This window comes from Caloenas nicobarica, chromosome Z, assembly GCF_036013445.1.
Source record: "Caloenas nicobarica isolate bCalNic1 chromosome Z, bCalNic1.hap1, whole genome shotgun sequence".
Lineage (NCBI taxonomy): Eukaryota > Metazoa > Chordata > Aves > Columbiformes > Columbidae > Caloenas > Caloenas nicobarica.
In genome coordinates, this window is record NC_088284.1 from 94,164,965 (window position 1) to 94,185,669 (window position 20,705).

The 20,705-nt window shown below is 38.7% G+C and overlaps 1 protein-coding gene across 1 annotated transcript in view; it reads left to right on the top strand.

Annotated features, from left to right (window-relative positions):
• The window catches only part of COL24A1 (collagen type XXIV alpha 1 chain), a 144,167-nt gene that overhangs the window by 58,853 nt on the left and 64,609 nt on the right, over positions 1–20,705 (top strand). Inside the window, exons 20-24 of the mRNA XM_065656280.1 lie at positions 7,709–7,762; positions 12,581–12,634; positions 13,851–13,895; positions 19,190–19,243; positions 20,124–20,168. Of these exons, the coding sequence (XP_065512352.1) occupies positions 7,709–7,762; positions 12,581–12,634; positions 13,851–13,895; positions 19,190–19,243; positions 20,124–20,168 (252 nt within the window). The remainder of the gene's footprint in view (positions 1–7,708; positions 7,763–12,580; positions 12,635–13,850; positions 13,896–19,189; positions 19,244–20,123; positions 20,169–20,705) is intronic.

Genomic DNA, 20,705 nt, shown 5'->3' on the forward strand with positions numbered 1-20,705 from the left:
TGAGTTTGGTATGGACATGACAACCCATACCATATGCCTTTTAGGAAAGATTTTATTAAAAAAAAAAAAAAAAGCAATGTTGGTATCTGTTAGGCATTGCTGTGATTGGGAGGAAAAAGGCTGTGTCTGCCCAGTGGCAGAACATGTCAGATCCTACTTTGAACTTCTGTCCAACGCGGTGGGGTTTATAAATGTGCCCTGTCCCCATGTTCAAACTTGTTTTAGGTATATGTGAAATAAGAAACAGGGGATCCTTTGGTGTCTCCAGTTACACATTTGAGTATGTATTTCTTTTCCAGTATAAAGAATAAGCAGCTATATCCCTAATTTTCTTCCTGTGTAAACTGCTGTAAATCAGGCACTGCCGCAGCTGCAGTCGACTCTGCCAACAGCAGTGGGAGCAGGCCTGGCAGGCATCTTTCATCCCCTCAGGTTTTTGGCTTTTTATGTGCAGGTCAGCAGTGAATTCCTTCCAAACTCGTTCTTCCGCAGCTGCGCAGCCTGGGTGCACCACAGCAGGGTTGCAATGAGCCACCCACTGATAGCCAGGGTCCATTTGAGAGCTGCAGTGCCGATGGGCAGGGACAGTGGCCTCGTGCCCGCTCTCTGGGTGACCGTACGAGGGGTGGCTGCCAAGTGCATTTTCTTCAGTGCAGAAGTCATTCAGCGTCAAGCCAAGTCCTCTTCTGGGTACGTTGCTACAGAGCCAGGGTCTCTCATGTGCCCTAATGCACGCTGCTCACAAAGTGCTGGATATCTTAGTGAGTCCTTTACAGAGCATATTCTTCACCAAGTTCACACATTTTCCTGCTTTGTCATGCATTTAAAAATGATCAACCAAAATTTCAACTTTCTAGAGAGCTTTATTTTATTAGTATGACAACTGGAAAGTGCTGGTCTGATTGTTTTAACCCACAATGCCTGTGCTTACTGTGTATGAGGAAGTATGTAATGCTTATTGTTAATGTGAATGAAATTCGACAAGATTTCCACGTGTATTCAGAGTATTTAATGGTTAAATTTCGCTCTATGAATCACATCTAAATATCCCCCAAGAATGAGTGTGATAGTTTCCTTCAGATGTGCCTTCGGATGTGCTCTGAGTATTATAAATATGTTTCATCTGGAGCAGAGGGAGCATTAGTCATTTTCTTCAGTAGAACTTTTTTCATCTGTGCAGTATTTTGATCTGAAGTCGTTAGCTTATTCTTTCAGGAAGGTACTCATATGGGATTCAGCTGCTATATTTCATGCTTAAGGCAATAGCATTACAAAGGAAAAGGATACATTCAAATAATACTAAACAGTCAAAAAAGCACGTATTTTTAAGTGAATCACTGGCTGCTTTGAGTTCATTTGAAAAAAAAAATTATTTTTAATGCGTGTTTTTCTTCTCATGTTGTTTTGATGTGCAAACAATGCCATGAGTGCAGTGATAACGGCCTTCTGTTTCAATATTGCATCAAATAACTTGTATGCAACTTCAAGGGAATATAGAAATAAAGACAACTTTATAGCTGAACTAATTGCATATTCTGGCATACATCTGAAGAACTGCTCTTGTTGTAGAACTGCTTATACTTTCTGCATGCCTTTGCACAGAATCTTTAACTGATGCTTTCATAAAATTATGTGACATAAGTACTACTTTTTTAATATGTATTAATTTTGCAGAAATATTCAATTTACCTTGACTTTTTAATTATGTTGAACAATGCTTGTTCATGTGACCTTCCTGTGTTTTCTTCAGAGTGATTGTGATAGTTCCGTCTGTGCCTGTTGGGTCCTAGTCTGTTTCCACAGACCTCTGTAGGTATTTTGCGTGGAATTTGTCTTCCTGGACATTTTTCAGGCAGAGTTGTGGTAAGACTTTACTAGAAAAGAAAGGACATGCAGACAAACAAAACTTGATTTGTGTTGCTTTATCAGGGCATTATTTAACTCCTGATATTCTGAATCTGCCTAGAGGAATGCAAGCTAATATTTAAATGTTTTTCATTTGATTTTTAACACCTGCACTGCTTTGGCTCTTGGGTTTTGGTTTTGATCTTAGAAGAAACAGTAGTCTTGCAAATAAATTTGAAATTTCTGCCTTACTCTTTTTGGCTGGCCTTCTCCTAGATGCGATCCTATCTGTATGGGCACACAGTTGTTAGCCACATAGGAGCAATGTCTAGTGAAATAATCCTCCTGCAAGAAAACAGAGTTCCTCTTGCACAAAGATTTTTTTACACTGACTATTGGTTACTAGTCTCTTTTCTAAGGGTTAAAGTTAGGCATGCTTGATTTTCAGAATGCACAGAGTTGTTCCTGATAACTCTTCTCTGTTCTCAGGTTTTGCCTAACCCCGCTGTCACTTATATCATTAGAAGCATGCCTGAAAGAAGACCCATTCCTCAGACCTTACTCATTTAACTGTTATGGGAAGACTTGTAACACAAAACCAAGCTTGAATATTTTAAAGTAAATCCATAATCTGGTATTTCTGTCCCTTATGAAATGCCCACATTTGATGCTTTTCACCATAAGTCAGAGTAAAAATTTAAAATATACATCTATCTGCTTAGCATAGTTGCATTTACTGGAAAGTTCCACAAAAGTATCAGTTGATGTTGAATGACTGGCTTGATTTTTTTTTTTTTTTTTTTTTTTTTTTTTTTGAGTCTTGTGAAAGCAATTGGCTAAGGTCTCCAGGGCTGTGACTGCCCAACAGACCACCTCTTCTGTGGTGCACCTTATGGGTTGACTGCTGGAGATCTTCAGGAAAGACTGAGAGACTATTAAACAGAGTTCAACAGCAAATGTAGCTGTAACCAAACTGTGCCAAGCTCCCTCTGGAAATCCTGTTTGGTCCTTGAAGTGGGTGTGCACTGAGGTTCTTCCCAAAGCTCTTAATTTTTCACATTGTAGATTTATCGAGTGCTTCAAGACTTGGTCTTTCATTTGTTGTTTTGTGGCTGGTGCTGCTGTGCTGGTCAGTCAGATGAACCACCAGCCACCTTCTTGGCCCTCGAGCAGCTGAGCAGGTCTCGAAGGGTTTATGTAGGGCCTTACACTATTAAGTAGACTACACTAGATAGTATTTGTTGTAAATACAGTGATCCTAATGTGTATTGTCTATAATATGTAGGTGCACTAAATGGTTTTAAAGGATGATGCAGCACATTTGGAAAACTGGTGACTTGAAGTCTCTCTCAAGAAAATCAATCACTAGTGTTTTGCTGAGCATGGCTGAACAGATCTGCCATGTACAATTAGAAGCACAAAGCAACATAAGCGTCGTTTTACTAACATCTTAGCAACAGTAAATGGAAAAGCTTTCCTGCATTGTATGCTGTAATCCATGATTGCCCTTTTTTCTGTTCTCTGACAAATTGTAATTGTACAGTTGTAATTTGTACTGCTAGATTCCTTCCTCCACCCTTTTCAAAATCAGAATTGAAGATTTGTAGGAAAAAATTGAAGTTTTGTCCGTGCCCTTTAAAAATGCTGGCATTAAACTTTGGCTAGATTGGCACACACAGAAGAAAGCTCATTTCAGATATTTTTTTTTCTTACTATTTTCCTCTTTGTACTTGGCACATTATTGACACTTTCATGCAGTTGTGCAAATGTCAGAGAACAAAGTCCTGTAGCTTTGTCAATACTGACATTTCTAAAACTGTGTAGAGAAAAAAAAAATTTTATGATTGAATTGCATCTCTGCGTAGTATGCTCTTTCAGAAGAATTATAAACACTTCTTATTTGAAAATACAAAATCCCAGCTTATTTTCACAGTTTAGAGAGACTGTAGTTTTATGCAGAAATCTTCCTTTCCTAATTTGATAGTAATTAGTAATAAAGCTCTAATGAGGTATACTGTTGGCATTCTGTAGCTGCATCCAGTCAGTATTGCTTCTGAAAATTCATTATAAATTCTCATTCAAATGAAACACAGCATGTGATTGGATGAAATAATATTGGGTCAGGGATATTGGTCAGCTGAAGGGACTATCACAATCCCTGGAGAAATTTTTTGCTCTGTGGTGCCCTTGCACCAGTGCTCGTGTCCTGATCCATTGAAGGCCGCAGAGATGCAAGAGGGCGTGAGAGTCGGTGACTAAGAGCAATGCCGGCAAACATGGTGTGGAAACAGCTTGGAGCGAGTGGGATTCTGCAAATGTAAGAAAATTCTAGTAGAAATGGAGTGTAATTTCCAAACATTCTTGGTATTTTGCTCCCATGTTAGCAGCCACACAGGAACACAAATGACAGAAAAGCAACAGACTTTGCAGATCCCTCGTTGCTGAGGCACTGGCTTCAGTACAAAAAGACATGCCCTGACATAGTAGCAGTATCATAATATCTGCATTTTTTGTTAATTAAAGTTTATGTAGATAAATGAGAGCAATAAATGTTAGTTTCATATTTAAATGTTTTCAGTTCAGAAAGCAACACTTTCACAGCAAGATTAAAGTGCGTTTGTCTTGAGATGGCTGGTACTTCAGTGTCCTCTGACACCACCTCTAGTTTGATTAAACCGAGTGAACTCTAAAGTACTTTGCTGGCCAAAGGCCACATCTGCAGCAAGATTTTCAAAATAATTTGTAACCTACCAGTTGCCAGGATTCTGGCTGATGGGAAGATCAGAATCTATGCTTTGCATTTCCTTAGTAGAATTTGTAATACTGAGTGATGCTTTGTTCCAAATAGTCTCTGCTAGAAATTACATTGCAGCAGGAAACTATACATTGGTCTCCTGGCCTTTCACTTGTGAAAGGATAATGAATTTTTAATCTGCAGTAGCTTCACAGGGACCTGGCTGCTGAATATCACTTGGCAAATTCAGATATAGGTAGAAATGTATACCACGTCACTATTCAGAATCTGAATGGCAGACACTGTTGCTGAGGTGTTTTAAGAACTCCTTTCTGGTTCATTCATTTTCTGGAATTGTCTTAAGTGGCTGCCTGTGTCCTGGATTATTACAGTTACCTCATGGATTATTAATGTGAGAACATCTTGGAAATAGTGTTCTAATACTGCCATAGCATCTGCATTTTTTTCTGTGGTAGTGTTCAAGAAGAAAATACTACATCCAGCTCTACAACAAAGACAAAAATGATGGAGATTTTAAACTTTCAAATGCATTGCTGGAGTTGATGCTCTCAGGCCGGTAGCCCTCTCGCACCCTAAGACTTTGGCTGGCATGGGAGGGTTCCCAGATGTTGTGATTGTTCTAACTATGATAGTGCTTGTCAATGCTTATATCTCATAGCTCTTACTGAATTCATTCCAGAAATATTTACACAAATAAATAAAGTAGATGTATTCTCTTATAAAAGTATAAGAATCTCTCTAAATAGACATTTTTCCTGGCAGATTGTCTTCTGGAATGTTCGTTGTCATGAAAGAAATTATCTCCATGTCAGCATTTAGCACTTGTTCATGCATTAGAAAGTTAAAGATTTACAGATGTACAAAACCCACCCCTCGGTAACTGTTTAATGTCTGTAAATAAGCAAATATAAATCACAGAATCACAGAATGTTAGGGATTGGAAGGGACCTCAAAAGTTCATCTAGTCCAATCCCCCTGCCAGAGCAGGAACAAGAAAGGATGAGTTAGCAACTTCCAAAGAATTGACCTAACTCTTCAGTGTAGTTCAGCAGATAAGGATGGTCGGGATTTAAAAAAAAAATCCTCGTATGAACTGTATAGAAATCTCGGGTGATCTAAGCAAGCACTTCAGGTATCAGTCTGGGTACCTTGGTCCCATGTGACTAATATGCTCTGTGCCACCTAGAGGCACGGTCTGGTGTTGCACAGCTCTACTAGGAGTTACTGCTTTATGGCAAAAGAAATTACCACTGCAATGTTTTGTGAAATGCTGTGTGTTAGGGTTGTTCCACTTATTCTGAAAACTCAGGTTGTGTTTTACCCTTTTGTAGTTTGCTTTAGTACTCAGTAGCATTCAAGTGCTAAACCTGATTTTTTTTAAAGAAGTCATAATTCAGTTTCATATTTTGTTTTGTACATTTACTTTTGATTTAATATATAAACAAACTGAAAAATATTTGCATCGCATCTAAATCTCTACTTAAAAGCCTCTCTGCATCCTGGCAAGATCAGGCTATAGAAAACAAATGGAAGAAAACCATATAAGTAAGAGCAATTATGCCCTAAATACTTTTAAAATTTTATTATAATATGGTAGTTGAGGGTGAAATAATATTTTCTTTTAAATCTCTTGCTTTAGTATGATTTCTGTTTACTTTTCTGGTAAGTTTTGAGGGTTTTTTTCTGATTAATGTCAGCTAATAATGAATAATCATTAGAAATGGTTATTAGCTGTATTTGAAGCTCAGCTGTTCTGGAAGAATAGAGTATGGCTAACTGTTATCCACCTAGTGAGGCTTTTTTTTTTTCCCCCAATATCTCTTTCCTGCCTAGAGAATCTAAAAAGTGACTCTTGAAGCTTCAATGATGACATGTATTAGCATGTATTGGTATGGAAGGGTGCCAGAGAGAATTTCATGCTGGAAGTTCTTTATGAGATGTTCTTTAAATTGTTCTGGATATGCATGATGCTTTCACTTCCATTATTGGAAAAGTATGCATGCAAAGAATGATATTTATAATTTTTAATCTGCAATGATTTTGTGTTCAGGAAGAAGGAAATTTGTTTTTACTAGTGTTAGGCAATGGATTTATGCAGATGTACTAATACATATTTTACTCAGAGGAAGGACCTTCCAGTGACAGACTTTCTATTTTCAGATGAGCAAGATTTAATGAAATTTATAAGTTTATAAAAATAACAAAATCAAACACTATCTTGGCAGGTGACTGAGCGAGCCTTGTGCTATCTAAAAAGTAAATTACAAATGCTTTATTTTATCCTACAAATATGAAGATTACATTTCTTCAGTGAATGTTCATGAAACTTAACTTACTGCTGTATCGCATAAGGGTTAGCTATGTCATTTTCGTTTAATTAAAATACGCTAATTCCTTATAAAGCAACCTAGTTGTAGCGCTGGATTTCTCTGACATAGAGGCATCCTCATGGTGTCCCACTCAGTGCCTACTGGCCAGACAGTTTGGGGTGGTAATTTTAGTTTATTCATTGCCTTTGCATATTAATTTTTTCTTTACCAGCAGCTGGGCATGTACCACACACTGTTTCATAAAGGCTTATTCTGAATAACGCTACGTGCTGGTAACCTTCAGTTACTGCCAGCCAGACCTGGATTAGCACCTGCTGATTTGGAGGCAAAAGGCTTTCCACCCTTCAGCTTGCAGTGATCTCGTCCTTAATGTGCGGCCAAGGATGAAAGGGCTTCAGCTGCTCTCTAAGCTTTTCTAAAAAAATAGTTGAATTCATGAGTACAGGACCTGGTGCTGGCTGCTTTGTGGGTTTATGTGCATCAAGACCAATCCAATGGTTTAATTTCAAATACTGCTTTGTGGATAAAAAGTCATGCTAAGAGAAATGAAACCTATACTGACATCTGCTAAATTGAGTTTAATGAAAGCTGCTTAAAATCTGTCACTTATCCAAGTCCTCTGAAGGAAACTTAATGGATTTTGACATTTTGGGGATGGTAGATCAAATCTGTTTCTTGTTTCTGTGGTTCAGGTTTGTTAAATGAATGAACAGAATCAAAACAAGTACCTTGGAAACATTCCTATGCTGTAAATCATTTGTCCGTATGATTTCTTTAGGGTTTTCCAGGAGATATTGGTGTACCTGGATTAAATGGCCCTGAAGGTCCTAAGGTAAGACTATATGAAAACTTATTCATCATAACAATAAACAGTATAAATCTCTGAGGAAAAGCTCTGAGAGGTGGACACTGGCATTATGAGAAAGTAATCTTACTGACAAAATACAGGTATTTTGCCTCAGGTATTTATATGAGGAAGTTAATCTGATGTTTAATGCTGTCCACACAGTTATGAGGGTAATTACTGTGTTAGATGGAAGCATGTAATGGCAAATTAAGCGCAAGGAAATTTGGGGGAAATGCTATGTAGCTAGAAAGTAGTGTATATTTCACCTGTATTTAAATAAAATGTATGCCAAATGCATGCAGATCTCTGTAGTCTTACCTGAGTAATAAAGATCTTTTAAAGACAAATTTTAAAAGAAATAGTAGTTAAAGTTATGGAAAAATGGCTAAAATTCACACACCGGATTAAATAATAGATAAAATAATATAATATATGTAATAAAATTTAAAGTTTATCTATCAAAAAATAACTGTGCCAGATTGACTTAGTCTCTGTTCTTTAGTAGACTCATATTTTAGACCAAGCTTAGGCAATAATTCACATGTATAGAGTTTTTGATGAAGCTTTGGATAAAAGCATATATGTGAAATTTTTGTTTAAAATGGAAAAGGTAGAGACTAGTACAAGAAGTACAGGTGGGTCAGAAATTAACCTAGAGTAAGATGACTGAATAATAACTAAAGATTGACTACTTGTTGAAAGGCATGTAACAATTAAGTTCCTCACTCACCAGCCTTGAGACTATCCTTGCAGTTTTTCACTGATAAATAGGCAGAAGTATGCTGGAATGAAATTTGTACATGGGACAGAGTTCAGCATCTTTAGATAATCTTAAAAACTTCACTTTTACTAATTCATCCCACTAATGTGTGCAGGGACTAAACCAATATATCGTAAACTTAGAGCTTTGCACCCGGCAATAATAAAGGCACTGCCAGATCTCTCTGACATAAAAGGATACTAAGGTGGTAAGAAATTAGGTGAAATTTTAGAACGCATGAGGCAAGGTATCTCGTTAATGCCACTGCACAAAGCATAAGGAGACTTTATCTAAGTAGTACACACAGTTCTGGGCATTTGTATTTCAGGAGGACTCAATCGAGTGGGACTAGATGCAGAAAAGGATACTTGAATGACTGTATTCTGAGAGCCAGTTCATTTATCCTACCAAAATGAAGGGCCTTTTTGAGCTTTGTAAGTAAACTGGAGGGCAGAACTGTGCAAGACCAACAATATCATTACTCCAAAGACAAAACATGCAAGTTGTCCATGAATAAACAGAGATGGAAATTACAAGATTTCCCATCAACAGAGTTGGGAAATTCTGTGGCAGCCTACTCAAGAAGTGTAGGACAGGGAGCAGTAAATTGTTTAAAAATATAGTCTTATTTCTACCCGGAAGAGCGTAACAATCCCTCCATGCCAAAGTTAACAATTCTTGAGAATAATCCAGTTGCCAAAGCCACAGCCAATCTTTTCTGCGTCTCACATCTTTCAACTGTGTCAAGTGCCTTGTCCTCAAGTAGCCCGGACATGAACTTGTTAGGAAGGCTGACCACTCGTTATCTGGTGCCGCAAACTGGGGAAATGTTAAAATACATTTCCAGAGACAAACATGGGCTTTTTCTTTAGCTGGATTGATTGCTTTGCTAACTTGCTTGTATGTATGGATAATGTTAGCAGCTTTATGTGAATAAATTGTAATCTGACCATTGCAGTGGCAGTTGCTGCTGTGATTTTGAATTACCAGGGCACTTAAAAAAACCTTTTGATGTAAAACTGTGTATAGGGTCTAGGGGAAATAGAAGAGAAATATAACAGTTCTTGAACTGCAGATCAAATGTAATCCTCCCAGTTAATACATGAATCATGTAACTGAGATTTAATCCCTGCTGCCCAGTTTCTTCTCTGAGATTGTATTATTCCATGTTGTATCCGAAGTGTTGAATTAGATGTTTTTGTTAGAATTAGGTTGATGAATACATACATTACTGATCTATTGCCTTTTCACAGATTCCAGCAAAAAAAAATATTAAAAGGTAGCCTACAAAGTTTAAGACTCTGTATTCCTTTGATGTAGAAGTTAAATAGCTGAACAAGATTTGGTTGTCTGCGGCGCATTTGGTCTTAGTGACAGAAAGCTTAGACAGCCTGCTCTAATCAGGAAGATTTGATGGCTTACATTTGAGAAGGAAGATTACCAAACTGGAAAAATTCTTGCACTGCTCCTAGAATCAAAGGAGAAAGGCTGCTTAGCACTGGAAATGTTTGGCTTTTGGGATTCCCAGCTGTCTTATGTTGACTGCAGTTTTATAATAAAAAATTTCTTCCAGCTTTTATTTTTAGAAAACTGTTCTCAGTGTGCTTCTCTTTTCCTCATGTTTTTGTTTATGCTTCCTCAGAAGCAATACCTGTTTTAAAAGCCAAGAAAGCAGGGTAAGCTTTATTTTTTAGCAGATGGTGTGGGACGAGTTCAGCCTCTTGGTGGAAAGTTTAAGCTCTGTGAGTGTGATCAGCCAGGTCTAAATACCAGTAGAAGTTCTGGATTGTCAGTTTTCCATAAATTAGTGCAGTAATCAGCAAATCTGTCCTCTCTAAATAACATTCAAAGGATTCATTACATAATTTGGTCTACAGCACATTAATCAGCTTGGAAACAATATTTTAGAAGGTGTTTGATCTTGATCCACCACTTATTAAAAAAAAGGCACACTTACATTTTAAAAAGAGAATAAGAATGTTTTTAAGAAGTTCTGAAATAATTTAGTTTGTTTCCTATGTTATTTTTGCAAGTATTTATGCTCTGTAACCAAGTGAGAGGAAAAGATGGTCTGAATATGCTGACTGCAACTGTAGTTTTTCCAGTAGTGTGCGTTTTACCATGGAAGGAGTTGAGAGCTTCCTTCCTCTGTTAATTTGTTTGTTTTTATAACACATTTAATATTTAGAAGTGGCTATTAGGAGTTTCACCGTATCTAGAAGGGATGGTCAACTGGGAAGTCATATATGTGAAATGCGGGATACCTCCATTTGCTGACTCCCTCAGTTTTTTCCAGACGCTTTGGCAGTATAATGACTACCTTAATTTTCTGTTTGTTGCCTGAAACCTCAAAGGAGTGATGGAAATTTCATTTAGTCTAAATATTCATTTTACAGTCTGGAACTTTTTTTTCCATATCCAATTAAGTGCAGTGGATGGGTGTGTACGGTAGCAATTACATTGTACTGAAAGCCATATAACCTAATGTTCTTTACTATTAGAATAAAACAACAGTTCTGGCAATGAATGTTTTTTGGTGACTAACTGCACAGGAATATTACTTACATAGTGCTACTAAAAGCCTTCCTGTCACTTTTTTTTGTGGTGATATGTCAAACAGCAGTCCAGCCCGTCCTTCCCAGACTGATGGGCTCTTTGATGAAACTCAGTACCTTGAGGCGCCGGTTCCGCTTTCCGTTCCATTTTACTTTGTTTGCTAAGTAAACTGTTACTGGACCAATGCCTGCACCTTCTGTCTAGACTTCAGCTTCATTAGTAAGCAGTTAATAAGGCTTACACTTGGAACTTTCCCACCATTGCTTTCTTCGGAGGCTAATCATATCTCTCCTAAAGGGCAGTTTCTTTGTTGCTTTATCTATTTTTTTTTTTAAGCTTAGCTTTCCCAGAATGTTAATAATATTTTTACACAGGTTTTTTTGTTTGGTTGGGTTTCATTTTTGGTTTGGGGTTTTTTTGTGTGTTTGTTTGCGATTTTTTTTGCTTGTTTGTTGGGGGGTTTTTTTGTGTGTCCTATGCCAGGTTAAGTGTTTTTCCCAATTACTACCATTGTAATTGGGATGACCAAGATTTTTGATACGCTGCTAGCTGCAAAGTTGCTTTAACAAAGTTTTGAAAATGTCGGTGTGAGCCGTCATGAAAACTCAGAGTTGGCAGAGGATAAGGTGCTTTATCTCTGGGAAGTTGATTATAATTCTGACAGAAAACTAAGGGCTGAAAATCACAAGTAGTTTTGGACAAGCCAGTAGTTTAAATCCATAGAACATCATAGAATCGTTTCAGTTGGGAGCTGTTTTTGATGGAGAGACGGGGTCTCCTCCTCCCTCAATGTGGTAGTTTGGTTCTGTTTGCAAGAGCCTCGTACCTATTTGGTAGGTTCAGTCCTGTCCATTCTGTTCCTATTTGGGAACGGACCCTCCTCCTTCTAGGCTGGGCAGCACCGTGCTGCCATTGCCCCCTGTTCCTCAAGTTGCTGCATTCCCCATCCAGGGCCTCATGCCTGTTGACAGAGGCACCTGCTGGGTGGGTGGTGAGTCACCACAGCTGGGACTCGAACCCACAACCCCTGGTTTAGGCTACTGGGGCTCCACTTTGTGGTTCATTTCCATTGCAATGTTGTCATCACATGTTATGCTAAAGATTACCTAAATCAAAGATCTATAAGAATTACATTAGTTCTGCTTTAATCCTAATATGATGATGTGCTTTATGTCTTTGGAAAGGAGGAATTTTGTGAGCTCCAGTATTTTCTTATTTCCTTTTCAAAAAGACAAAAGGAAAAAAAAAAAACAGGTCAGAAAAATCTATATAGTAGAAGTTTGTAAAAATACTTAGTTTTCCAGCAGATATTAAAGTTCTGCTGCATCTTCTCTTGGCTTCCCGAGGGAAATCCTAAGAACAATGGTAAGAAATGAGGTCTGCTGCCTCAGATTTGCATTTCTGTCCAGGTTTGTAAGAGGGGAGAAACTAGACCAACCTGATTGTTAGCTGATACAAGTTCTCACTGTGTTTGTTTGGATGTTTAGGGACTTCTGGGTGACCGGGGGCCTCCAGGGCCACAAGGCCCCAAAGGAATTGAGGTAAGATGGAAAAATTCTCTAATTGAGAGATTATGTTTAAAGGAAAAAGTTGTGAGAGGTAAGACAGACAATAATGGTTAGGTGTTTATGGTGTTGTCATTCAAAATTTCAAATTTCTTTCGCATTTTGGCAGGTTTTGCAAAGAGGTTTAGCAGCCTTATGGGGCTATGCATCCATTATGTGTTTTATTTTAGTTGTCTCAGTGGAATCTCAGATAACGTGTCCACAGTCAGATGTGGTTCTTTTAGTAAAACTGGGGAAATGGAGGAGGGGGGGTGGTATGGAGATAGAAACCATGTATCAATTTAATCACAGTATCCTAGATACACTTAAGTAAAGAGACTCCTATTAGCTGAAGGGGGAGGAAGGCAGCTCTTCATTGTATAACTTTATTGGGTATTCTTAATTCATTGTAAAAAGAAAAACTCATGTCTCTTAAGTTAAAAGTAATTAACATTAGAAATAATTTAATCAGTGAGTCTAGGGATAGACCTCTGGACTTCTAAGTAGATTTATTGTGGGCTTCCATGACAGATACTGAGTAAAAGCAAACAGTGGCAAAATAATCTGTTCAGTTAGAAGCCAAGAAGCTGTAGGTAGCATTTCTTCATTCCTCTGTTTCCTAACGCTTTTAATGAAAAATGTTGTGTACCGCTTCCTCCAAAACCTGGAGAAAATCTTCCATATTGCAGAAGATTGTGTCATTTCTTCTCTCATGCACCTGACAAGCCTGAGCCCCAGCCTCCCTCCATCCCTGAGAAAAGACAAGGATAACCTCTGGAAAAATGGCTGGCTAACTTAGTGGCTGTGGCACAGCAACTTGGAAGAGAAAAGCAGGCATGTTTCTGCTGCTTTTACAGCCATGAAGTGCCAAATGTTGCTAGACGAGAGTAACTGCAGGGCAGACAGAATGGTTTGACCCATCATTGCTGAGTCTCTCTCTGCTCAAAATTGTGACAATGTTGCTATAATGATAGGTATACCAACAGTTTCACAGCCTTTCTGGCTGCACCTGATGGCTATGTAGGGCATGGCTTTCTGGCTAATGAATTTGTCTGAAATCAGATTAGTCTCTTTTACAGTGTTTCTATCAGACTTCGACTCATACAAACACCTATGAAGCAGACAGTATAATAAATACAAACGGTAATCTGTGGATTATTTTTTCCTAAGCTAGAGTTAGCATCAAGATTTTTGAAGTTCTGATTTCTTTTAGGGAGAAGTGGGACCAACTGGACCTGTTGGAGGAGTCGGCCCAAGAGTAAGTACAAGTAATTTTGTTAGGGCAAACTACGTTTCAGCAGAAGTACTGCTTTAAAAGGTCAATTTGCTGTGAGAAGTGACTGTATTAAAGTAGCACCTCCTCAATAAATATGTCTCTTTCCTCAGCACATGCTCAAAGCAGAGCTGGGAGGATAAATGGTTTTCAATATACAGGATTTGAAAGGAAATCACAGCTATAGTGCACAAAATACAAGTTTTTGAAAAGGAAGGAGTCGATGACAAACTGCTAATGGTGCTCCTCTGAGATGAAACCACCATGCACTTCCTAGGGACTGAACCAGCTGATATATCAAAATATTTAAATTGGGGAAGAACCCACCATGAAGCTCAGCTCACAGGGAGAAATAAAAAGGACTGATGCTTTAAGAAAAATAATTTTCGAACTGGTCTGGTAAACAATTGCTGAAAACAATAAAGCTGGAATGTCATAGTGCTGTTTGTGCTGACATGTTTTAGAATAGAAAAGTTTAAAACTAAGAAACAATTTTGTTAGTTATAGAAATGTACTAGTGTCTAAGAATATTTCGTGGACTTGAAGCTTATTTTTAGGAAAAAATCTAAGCTAAAAATGAATACTAGCCTGCACTAGAAACTACAGGAGTGTCGCTAAGTTTATTGAAAGCAATATGATCTTCCGCCTTTACTTGATTTGCTTATGTGTGGTAATCACTGGCTTGGCCTTCATTTGGGTGACTTCCCCTTTTTTGTGTGAACCTGGGACAGTCATTCCCATTGTTTCCTGGTTCTAGAGTGGACATATTCCTATGTCATTTTTCCTGTTCATTAGCTTTATTTCCAGCTGAGGAAAACATATAAAAAATTGAACAGAATTTCAAAGCATATTGTGACTCAGTTCAGTATTTAGTTTAATCTGCTTGAGCTTCTGCCAAGAGCCTCATGGAAATTTTGAGTTTGGCTGCATCATGCTTTGCATCTCCTCCTTGGGCAGGGCTTTATGGCTGGAGAGCATCTCCCATGTTGTGCTGTGGCAACTGGAAAAGAAGACACGGCAGTGGGTGACTCATGGTCAATGAGACACCAACCTTCACGTTCTCTGCACCACCAGGCACTCACAGGCCACCATCAGCTGGTGTCGAAATGACCCAAGAGGAAAAATTTCTGTGTAACCAAGCAAACTGAAATATTTTTTAATCTATTTTGGGTCAGTTTGACCTAAGTTATTTTGGGTTTGATTTCTCTCAATGGGAAATGTGCACACCGTTGGCATGTCTTATGGCTCCCTGGTTTCTCTCACAACAAGCTGTTGAGAGAAGAGCATGTGGATCTGAGGTGGGCCTCAGGGTTGCTGTCCGCAGACATTTTTTAGTAGATTGCTGGCTGCTCCTGAAATGAGAGTTAGGGGAAATGGGAATTTTGCTTGATGGGGAGCCCTGCCTGTTTATCCCCCTCACCCTGGGGCCCATCTGCTCTTGCCTGGATTCTACAGCTTCTGCTGACTCCAGCTGTTTCACAGCTCCAGGCCAACTTGTTCTCACTTCTGCTCTGAACTCTGCTCCCACCTCTGCTTGTCCTTGCTGCTTCACTCCTGCTGGTAACAGAGACTGTGGATTACACTGGAGAGTCCCAGTCATGAAGTTGTTAAATTGGATAGAGTTTAGCAGGACCAAGTCAGTAAACTGCTGATCACATCTGTCTTTATGCTTGCTTGACTGCAATTTCACATTAATTTGATTTACATAGGCTTTGTTGCCATGTTCCATGAAAGGAGTTGAAGAAAGTAAATGCTACGTCTGTAAGCAAATGGTATCAAAACTGTGGTGTCACTGTCCTAGTTAAATAGCTATGGGGACAGGGGAGGTCTCCGAGAGGGACCTGAAGACGTGGTTTGGCCATGCATGGCCCCAAGGCACCATCAGCTGTCAGCTATGCCTTTAGCCGGCAGATATGCCTCTAACTTGTTTTTTGCAGCCCCCAGGGGTGCTGATTCTTCATCCAGCTTCGCAGTCTGCTTCCATCTTTTGCCTGTTTTACAGACTGTTTTTCTAACGTCTGGCCTTTCTATCTGAAAGTCTTGCCTGTGCTGTCCTCACTACAGCTTTGCTTCCTGTTCTCCTGACCTTATTTGTAGGCATAGTTGATAGGTTAGTCGTCTCTTCATCCACTGTTATCCTGATTTAGGATTTGTCTAGGCTAGGTAAAGTATCCTTGTAGGCGATACATTGTAAACCTTTGATTATTCTTATGCAACTGTTCTAGTTGTCTCTTGGACAGTAACGGAGCAGGTTTCTGGTGCTTTTGGAATTCCTCATCTCTTCTGCTGTGTAGTCTTCACGTCAAAGTGTTCAGGCCCCTGTTCAGTTTAGTCATGCGCCAAGCAGGCTGCCATAAATTTTTCACCCCACTTTTGTCCTTCCACTGCCCCCACCCTTGTTTTGCTTTAAAAAACATGCACGAGACTAAAAACACCTGGGTCTCACCTGACCAATGCTGCCAGCAAAACAGATCATCCTCTACTGGAACTGAAGGTGAATATGAACCTGCGCTCTGGTTCTCAGGTTCCAGCTTGGAAAAGAATTCATGTGTGTCTAAAATAACTGGAACCAAAATTGAGGATGCTTCCCCACTTAGGCTATATCTCAGGTTCCACAGAGCTCAGCCTGTTTGAATTTAGGAAGAGGTTTTTGAGCTGAATCTGATCATACAATTTGATTTTTTCATTAATTCCTTTCTAAGCCTTCCCACTCATTCTATTCTAAGGTCAAATAATGATATTCTCTTAAATTAATCCTTCTAAATAAAAAAATTATGATTTTTATTTGTTTTTGTCCTCTGAAAATACAGTAGATGCCACATTAAAGAAATGACTGTGTTTATTCAGTTTCCTCCAGATTAACTCTCAAAGGTTATCCAAATATTCACACTGTAACTGTCAGTGTAGCTCAGCTCAGTCAGTGCAAGCATTGGTGCATTTTTTTTTTATTATTTTTTTTTTGTATCTTCGTTGCTGGAGCAGAAAATGCCTTTAAAAGAGGGGAGATGGTTTTAAACCAGAATGTAAAAAGGAATTGTGAGTTGATTCCTTTCTGAGAGACATGAGTAAAACAAAAGCTCTATTTATAGAGTCATAAGGTAAGCAGTTCCTCCTGAAGATGGAGAAAAGTGCTTTCAAAGCTGCCCCACTCCCCCAGTGCAGTATTTTCTGAAGGTGGAATGTGTCTTCCTGTGGGCTGGAGGCATGTGAGGAGCTTGTGAAGGGATGGGAATAGAGTCATAGTGAGACAAATTTATATTAAAATATACGTGCCGGTATCAACCCATTGTGAGGTGAAAGGAAGCACAGGTGGTTGGTGCTTCCTGAAAGGGAAGGATAGAATTTTCAGCTAATATTTTAGGAAACGAACATTTCCGTTAAGATTACCCTGCCCTGGAAGAGTAATTTTCTCAGGGGTTTGCAAGCAGAAAACCAGCCATCCCTGGTTTAACTTTCTGTCAGTGATTTTTTTCCTCCTTGTGTAATTTACAGTTGTATTACATTTTTGTCTAAAGCCAGATCTGTATGTTTCAAATTGCTTTAACAGTTAAATCCACCTGTCTTGTTTTCTGATCAGCTTGCATCTGCTGTGCGTCCTTCGCAGCTGGTACATAGCTGGAGTACTACAGCCAAGAAACCTTTACTAGTTGTAACTCCAATTCAGTTCTGGTAGGGCTAAAATTATCAAGGCAATTAACAGCGGTGACTAGCAGCAAAGCAGTTAAACAGCACGTAGTAACCTGCAGAGTCCCATCACTTGTTCATTTCTAAGCCTTGTGGAAAGACGTGACTTGCTTTATACAGGTCTCTCAGAACTTCCCTTCACAGTATTTTCTCCCTGCATTTCTAGCTGTGCCATGTTTTAATCCACTGGCAAAAACAAGTCTGTTCCTAAAGCAGTGATACTTTTTGGAACTTGTAGGGCAAAATGAAATCTCAAGGCGGGCAGAGAAAGAACGAGGGAGATAAAAAGGATTAATATTGAGAAGTCTTGGAACCTACTAAGAAAATATAATTTAAAACCATATAGAGAACTTCTCAGGTGCCCAGAAACTAAAACACACATTGTGATCTGTAAGACAGGCACTGAGCAGCCAGAGCAGAAGAGCCAAATGGAAAAATCCCATCTTTTCTGAAGAAACCTGTTTGTTCTCTGTTGCTTGAGTTGCTCGTGTCTCAGGAACACTGTTGTGGAAACGAAAGCTCTCATTACAGAGTCCTGCGGTTACAATTATTCAGTCTGTTGGAAAAACAGCTGATAATTTCCTTTTAGTAGAAATCTGCATCTTTTTGATACCAAATCATTAAAGTGTTGAATTAATTTTCTTTCTCCAATTGTCACGCTTCAGTGATCTCATTAGCAACTTGCTCAAGGGCCAGATCCAGTCCATTGGACCTTTACTTTTGGACTAGGGACTTTGCCTCAGAGCAGATGGGGAAAGTTTGTCTAGGCGGGTCTATGCTGTTCACATAACCGAAGGGTTAGGCCATGTTTTGTGTTGTAGAGGAAGTAAAGTACACCTGGAGGGAAAATGACCTCCTAAAAGTGAGACATGGTAGAGTTATAAACATCTAATTGAAAATTCAGGAGAAAAGCATTCTAGTTTTTATGCCTTTGTGGGTCTGTGTGAGTGACAGAGGGAGGGATGGATGTTATAAAATGCTTCAAAGACCTCGTCACTTCATGGCCTCCTGCTCTGATTGATGTTGCTGTATTTATTCCAGGTAACAATATGTTATTAACTGAGTAGCAGAGAGACAAGATCTATCAGCAGCAAAATACTAGTGGGGAGACATAAGGCTTAAAAAGATCAATTCAATGAGCGAAGAGGATATTTGAATGGATTTTGTCTTCTTGAGGAAGGACAGTTATGACACCAGTCCCTGAAGTTTAAACTTCAAATTCTGTTAGTTTGAGACCTTGTTCTGCTGGAATTAGTCAGGAGAGAACATGACCTTGCCTTTTCTTTGCCTCCTTAATATGTTCTTTTAAACCGAAGTTGAAATGTGTTTGATTCTTGGTTTGTGACTGTTTTTCCTCAGTGTTTAACTACTGTAAGAGTTAATACAGGTTCTGTTTACTGTGCTAGTGTTTGCTGTGATAATCAATGGTGTATTTTCAGATGTGAATTTATAAATACACTAGCTTCAGTTGTTGGTATTAAATATTACTGAACTGTACATTTGAGTGCATATATTTTGATAAATACAGAAATTGGGATGAAACTACCTTTTAAAAACAAAATATTTACAATATTTTATTATAATTGTTATTTTAGGGAAAGCCAGGACAGAAAGGTTATGCAGGTGAACCTGGACCAGAAGGTTTAAAGGCAAGTGATGGTTTTATGTATGAAATAAAATGTGTTTGGAGTATGAACTGTGTACAATTATACACTGCAATGGCATGACAGTGAAAGGATATGAGTACACGTTTCCATGTAAGTGTGTGTCATACTGGTGATTTTGCTTTCTTGCAAGATCTCGTTTTGGAAAGGAGGGAAACTATGCACAGAGTGATGTGTGAGCAAAGACAGCACCTACCAAAATGAGATCTGGCTGCCTGGGGATGTGAGGATGGCTGGTCTTGGGAGCACCAAGGGACCCAGGGCAGCTCCTGAGCTGGCAGGACTCTGGCAGTGTGAGGGGGGATGGTGTGAGGTGCTGCAGTTTGAAAGAGGAGCTTGTGGCAGCAGAATTTTTCAGTGCTGAGTTGCAATCTGAGTAAACAGTACCCAAATCACTTGGGGGGGATGAGGAGAACTTTGTTAAAATGTCATTCAAATGTCAATTTTCCTAATATAATGTTTCATAACAAAGTTAAAGTTATCAATAGCGTGCACAGATGACATTTATTTTTCGAAGCAATTGTGAAATATTGACTGTAATTTGCTGAAAGACTTAAATGAAAACTAAATAATTTAGTGTTTGCTGACTTAATGTATTTAGTGAGCCCCTAATTCATAGTTTTCATTTTTGTGGGCAACTCCTAAATACTTTAGAACAGTGCTTACATCTTTTTACAAAATCAAAATTAGCCACCGACTAAATTAAATTTTTCTTTGTTGCTTAATTTTAGCTTTTAAAGTTTTAATTGGCAGATGTAGTTTAGAAAATAAAGAAGTTCCTAGGAAAATAGAGGACTTTAATATACACATATGAAAGAAATTACTTTTTTAATGAACGATGTCATCTGTTTTCTGCATTTAACAGGGAGAACAAGGAGATCAAGGAAACCTTGGAAAAACTGGTGAAGCAGTAAGCTTGAATTATCTTTCTGGTTTTATTTTTAGTTCTATGTTTATCTGAGGATGAATGAGTAATTTGTTGCAGTAACTTTCTGACGAAGTTTGCCTTTCTTTGAAGCTGTAGTATGCTGGCTATACCTTTATGGTGTTCCAGAATCATACTGTTTAAAGAAATTCCCTGTTTTAGGTATTTTCAGCATTAATTCTGCTTTTTTCCTAATATCCTGAGTGAACATTACAGGTACTTGTAGGGGTCTCCCAAAGCACATTTGGGTGAAATCATTTGAGAGGCAATGTCTAGCCTGAGGTGTATTTTGCAAACTTGTTCTGTCTGCCCTCCATAAACTGGCAGAGCTCAATGTGTAGTTGACACACAGTCCATCCTCTACTGCCTAGGCAGGATCTGTTTCTCTTGTATCACTCCTGACAAATACTGGACTAACCAGTTATACAAAGCTCCAAGAACAAAGGCTCCATGACCTGCAGGCAGCCCAAGTCTTCTTTATCTTTAATTTTAAAAAGTTCTTCCAGTTGTGTAACCTGACTC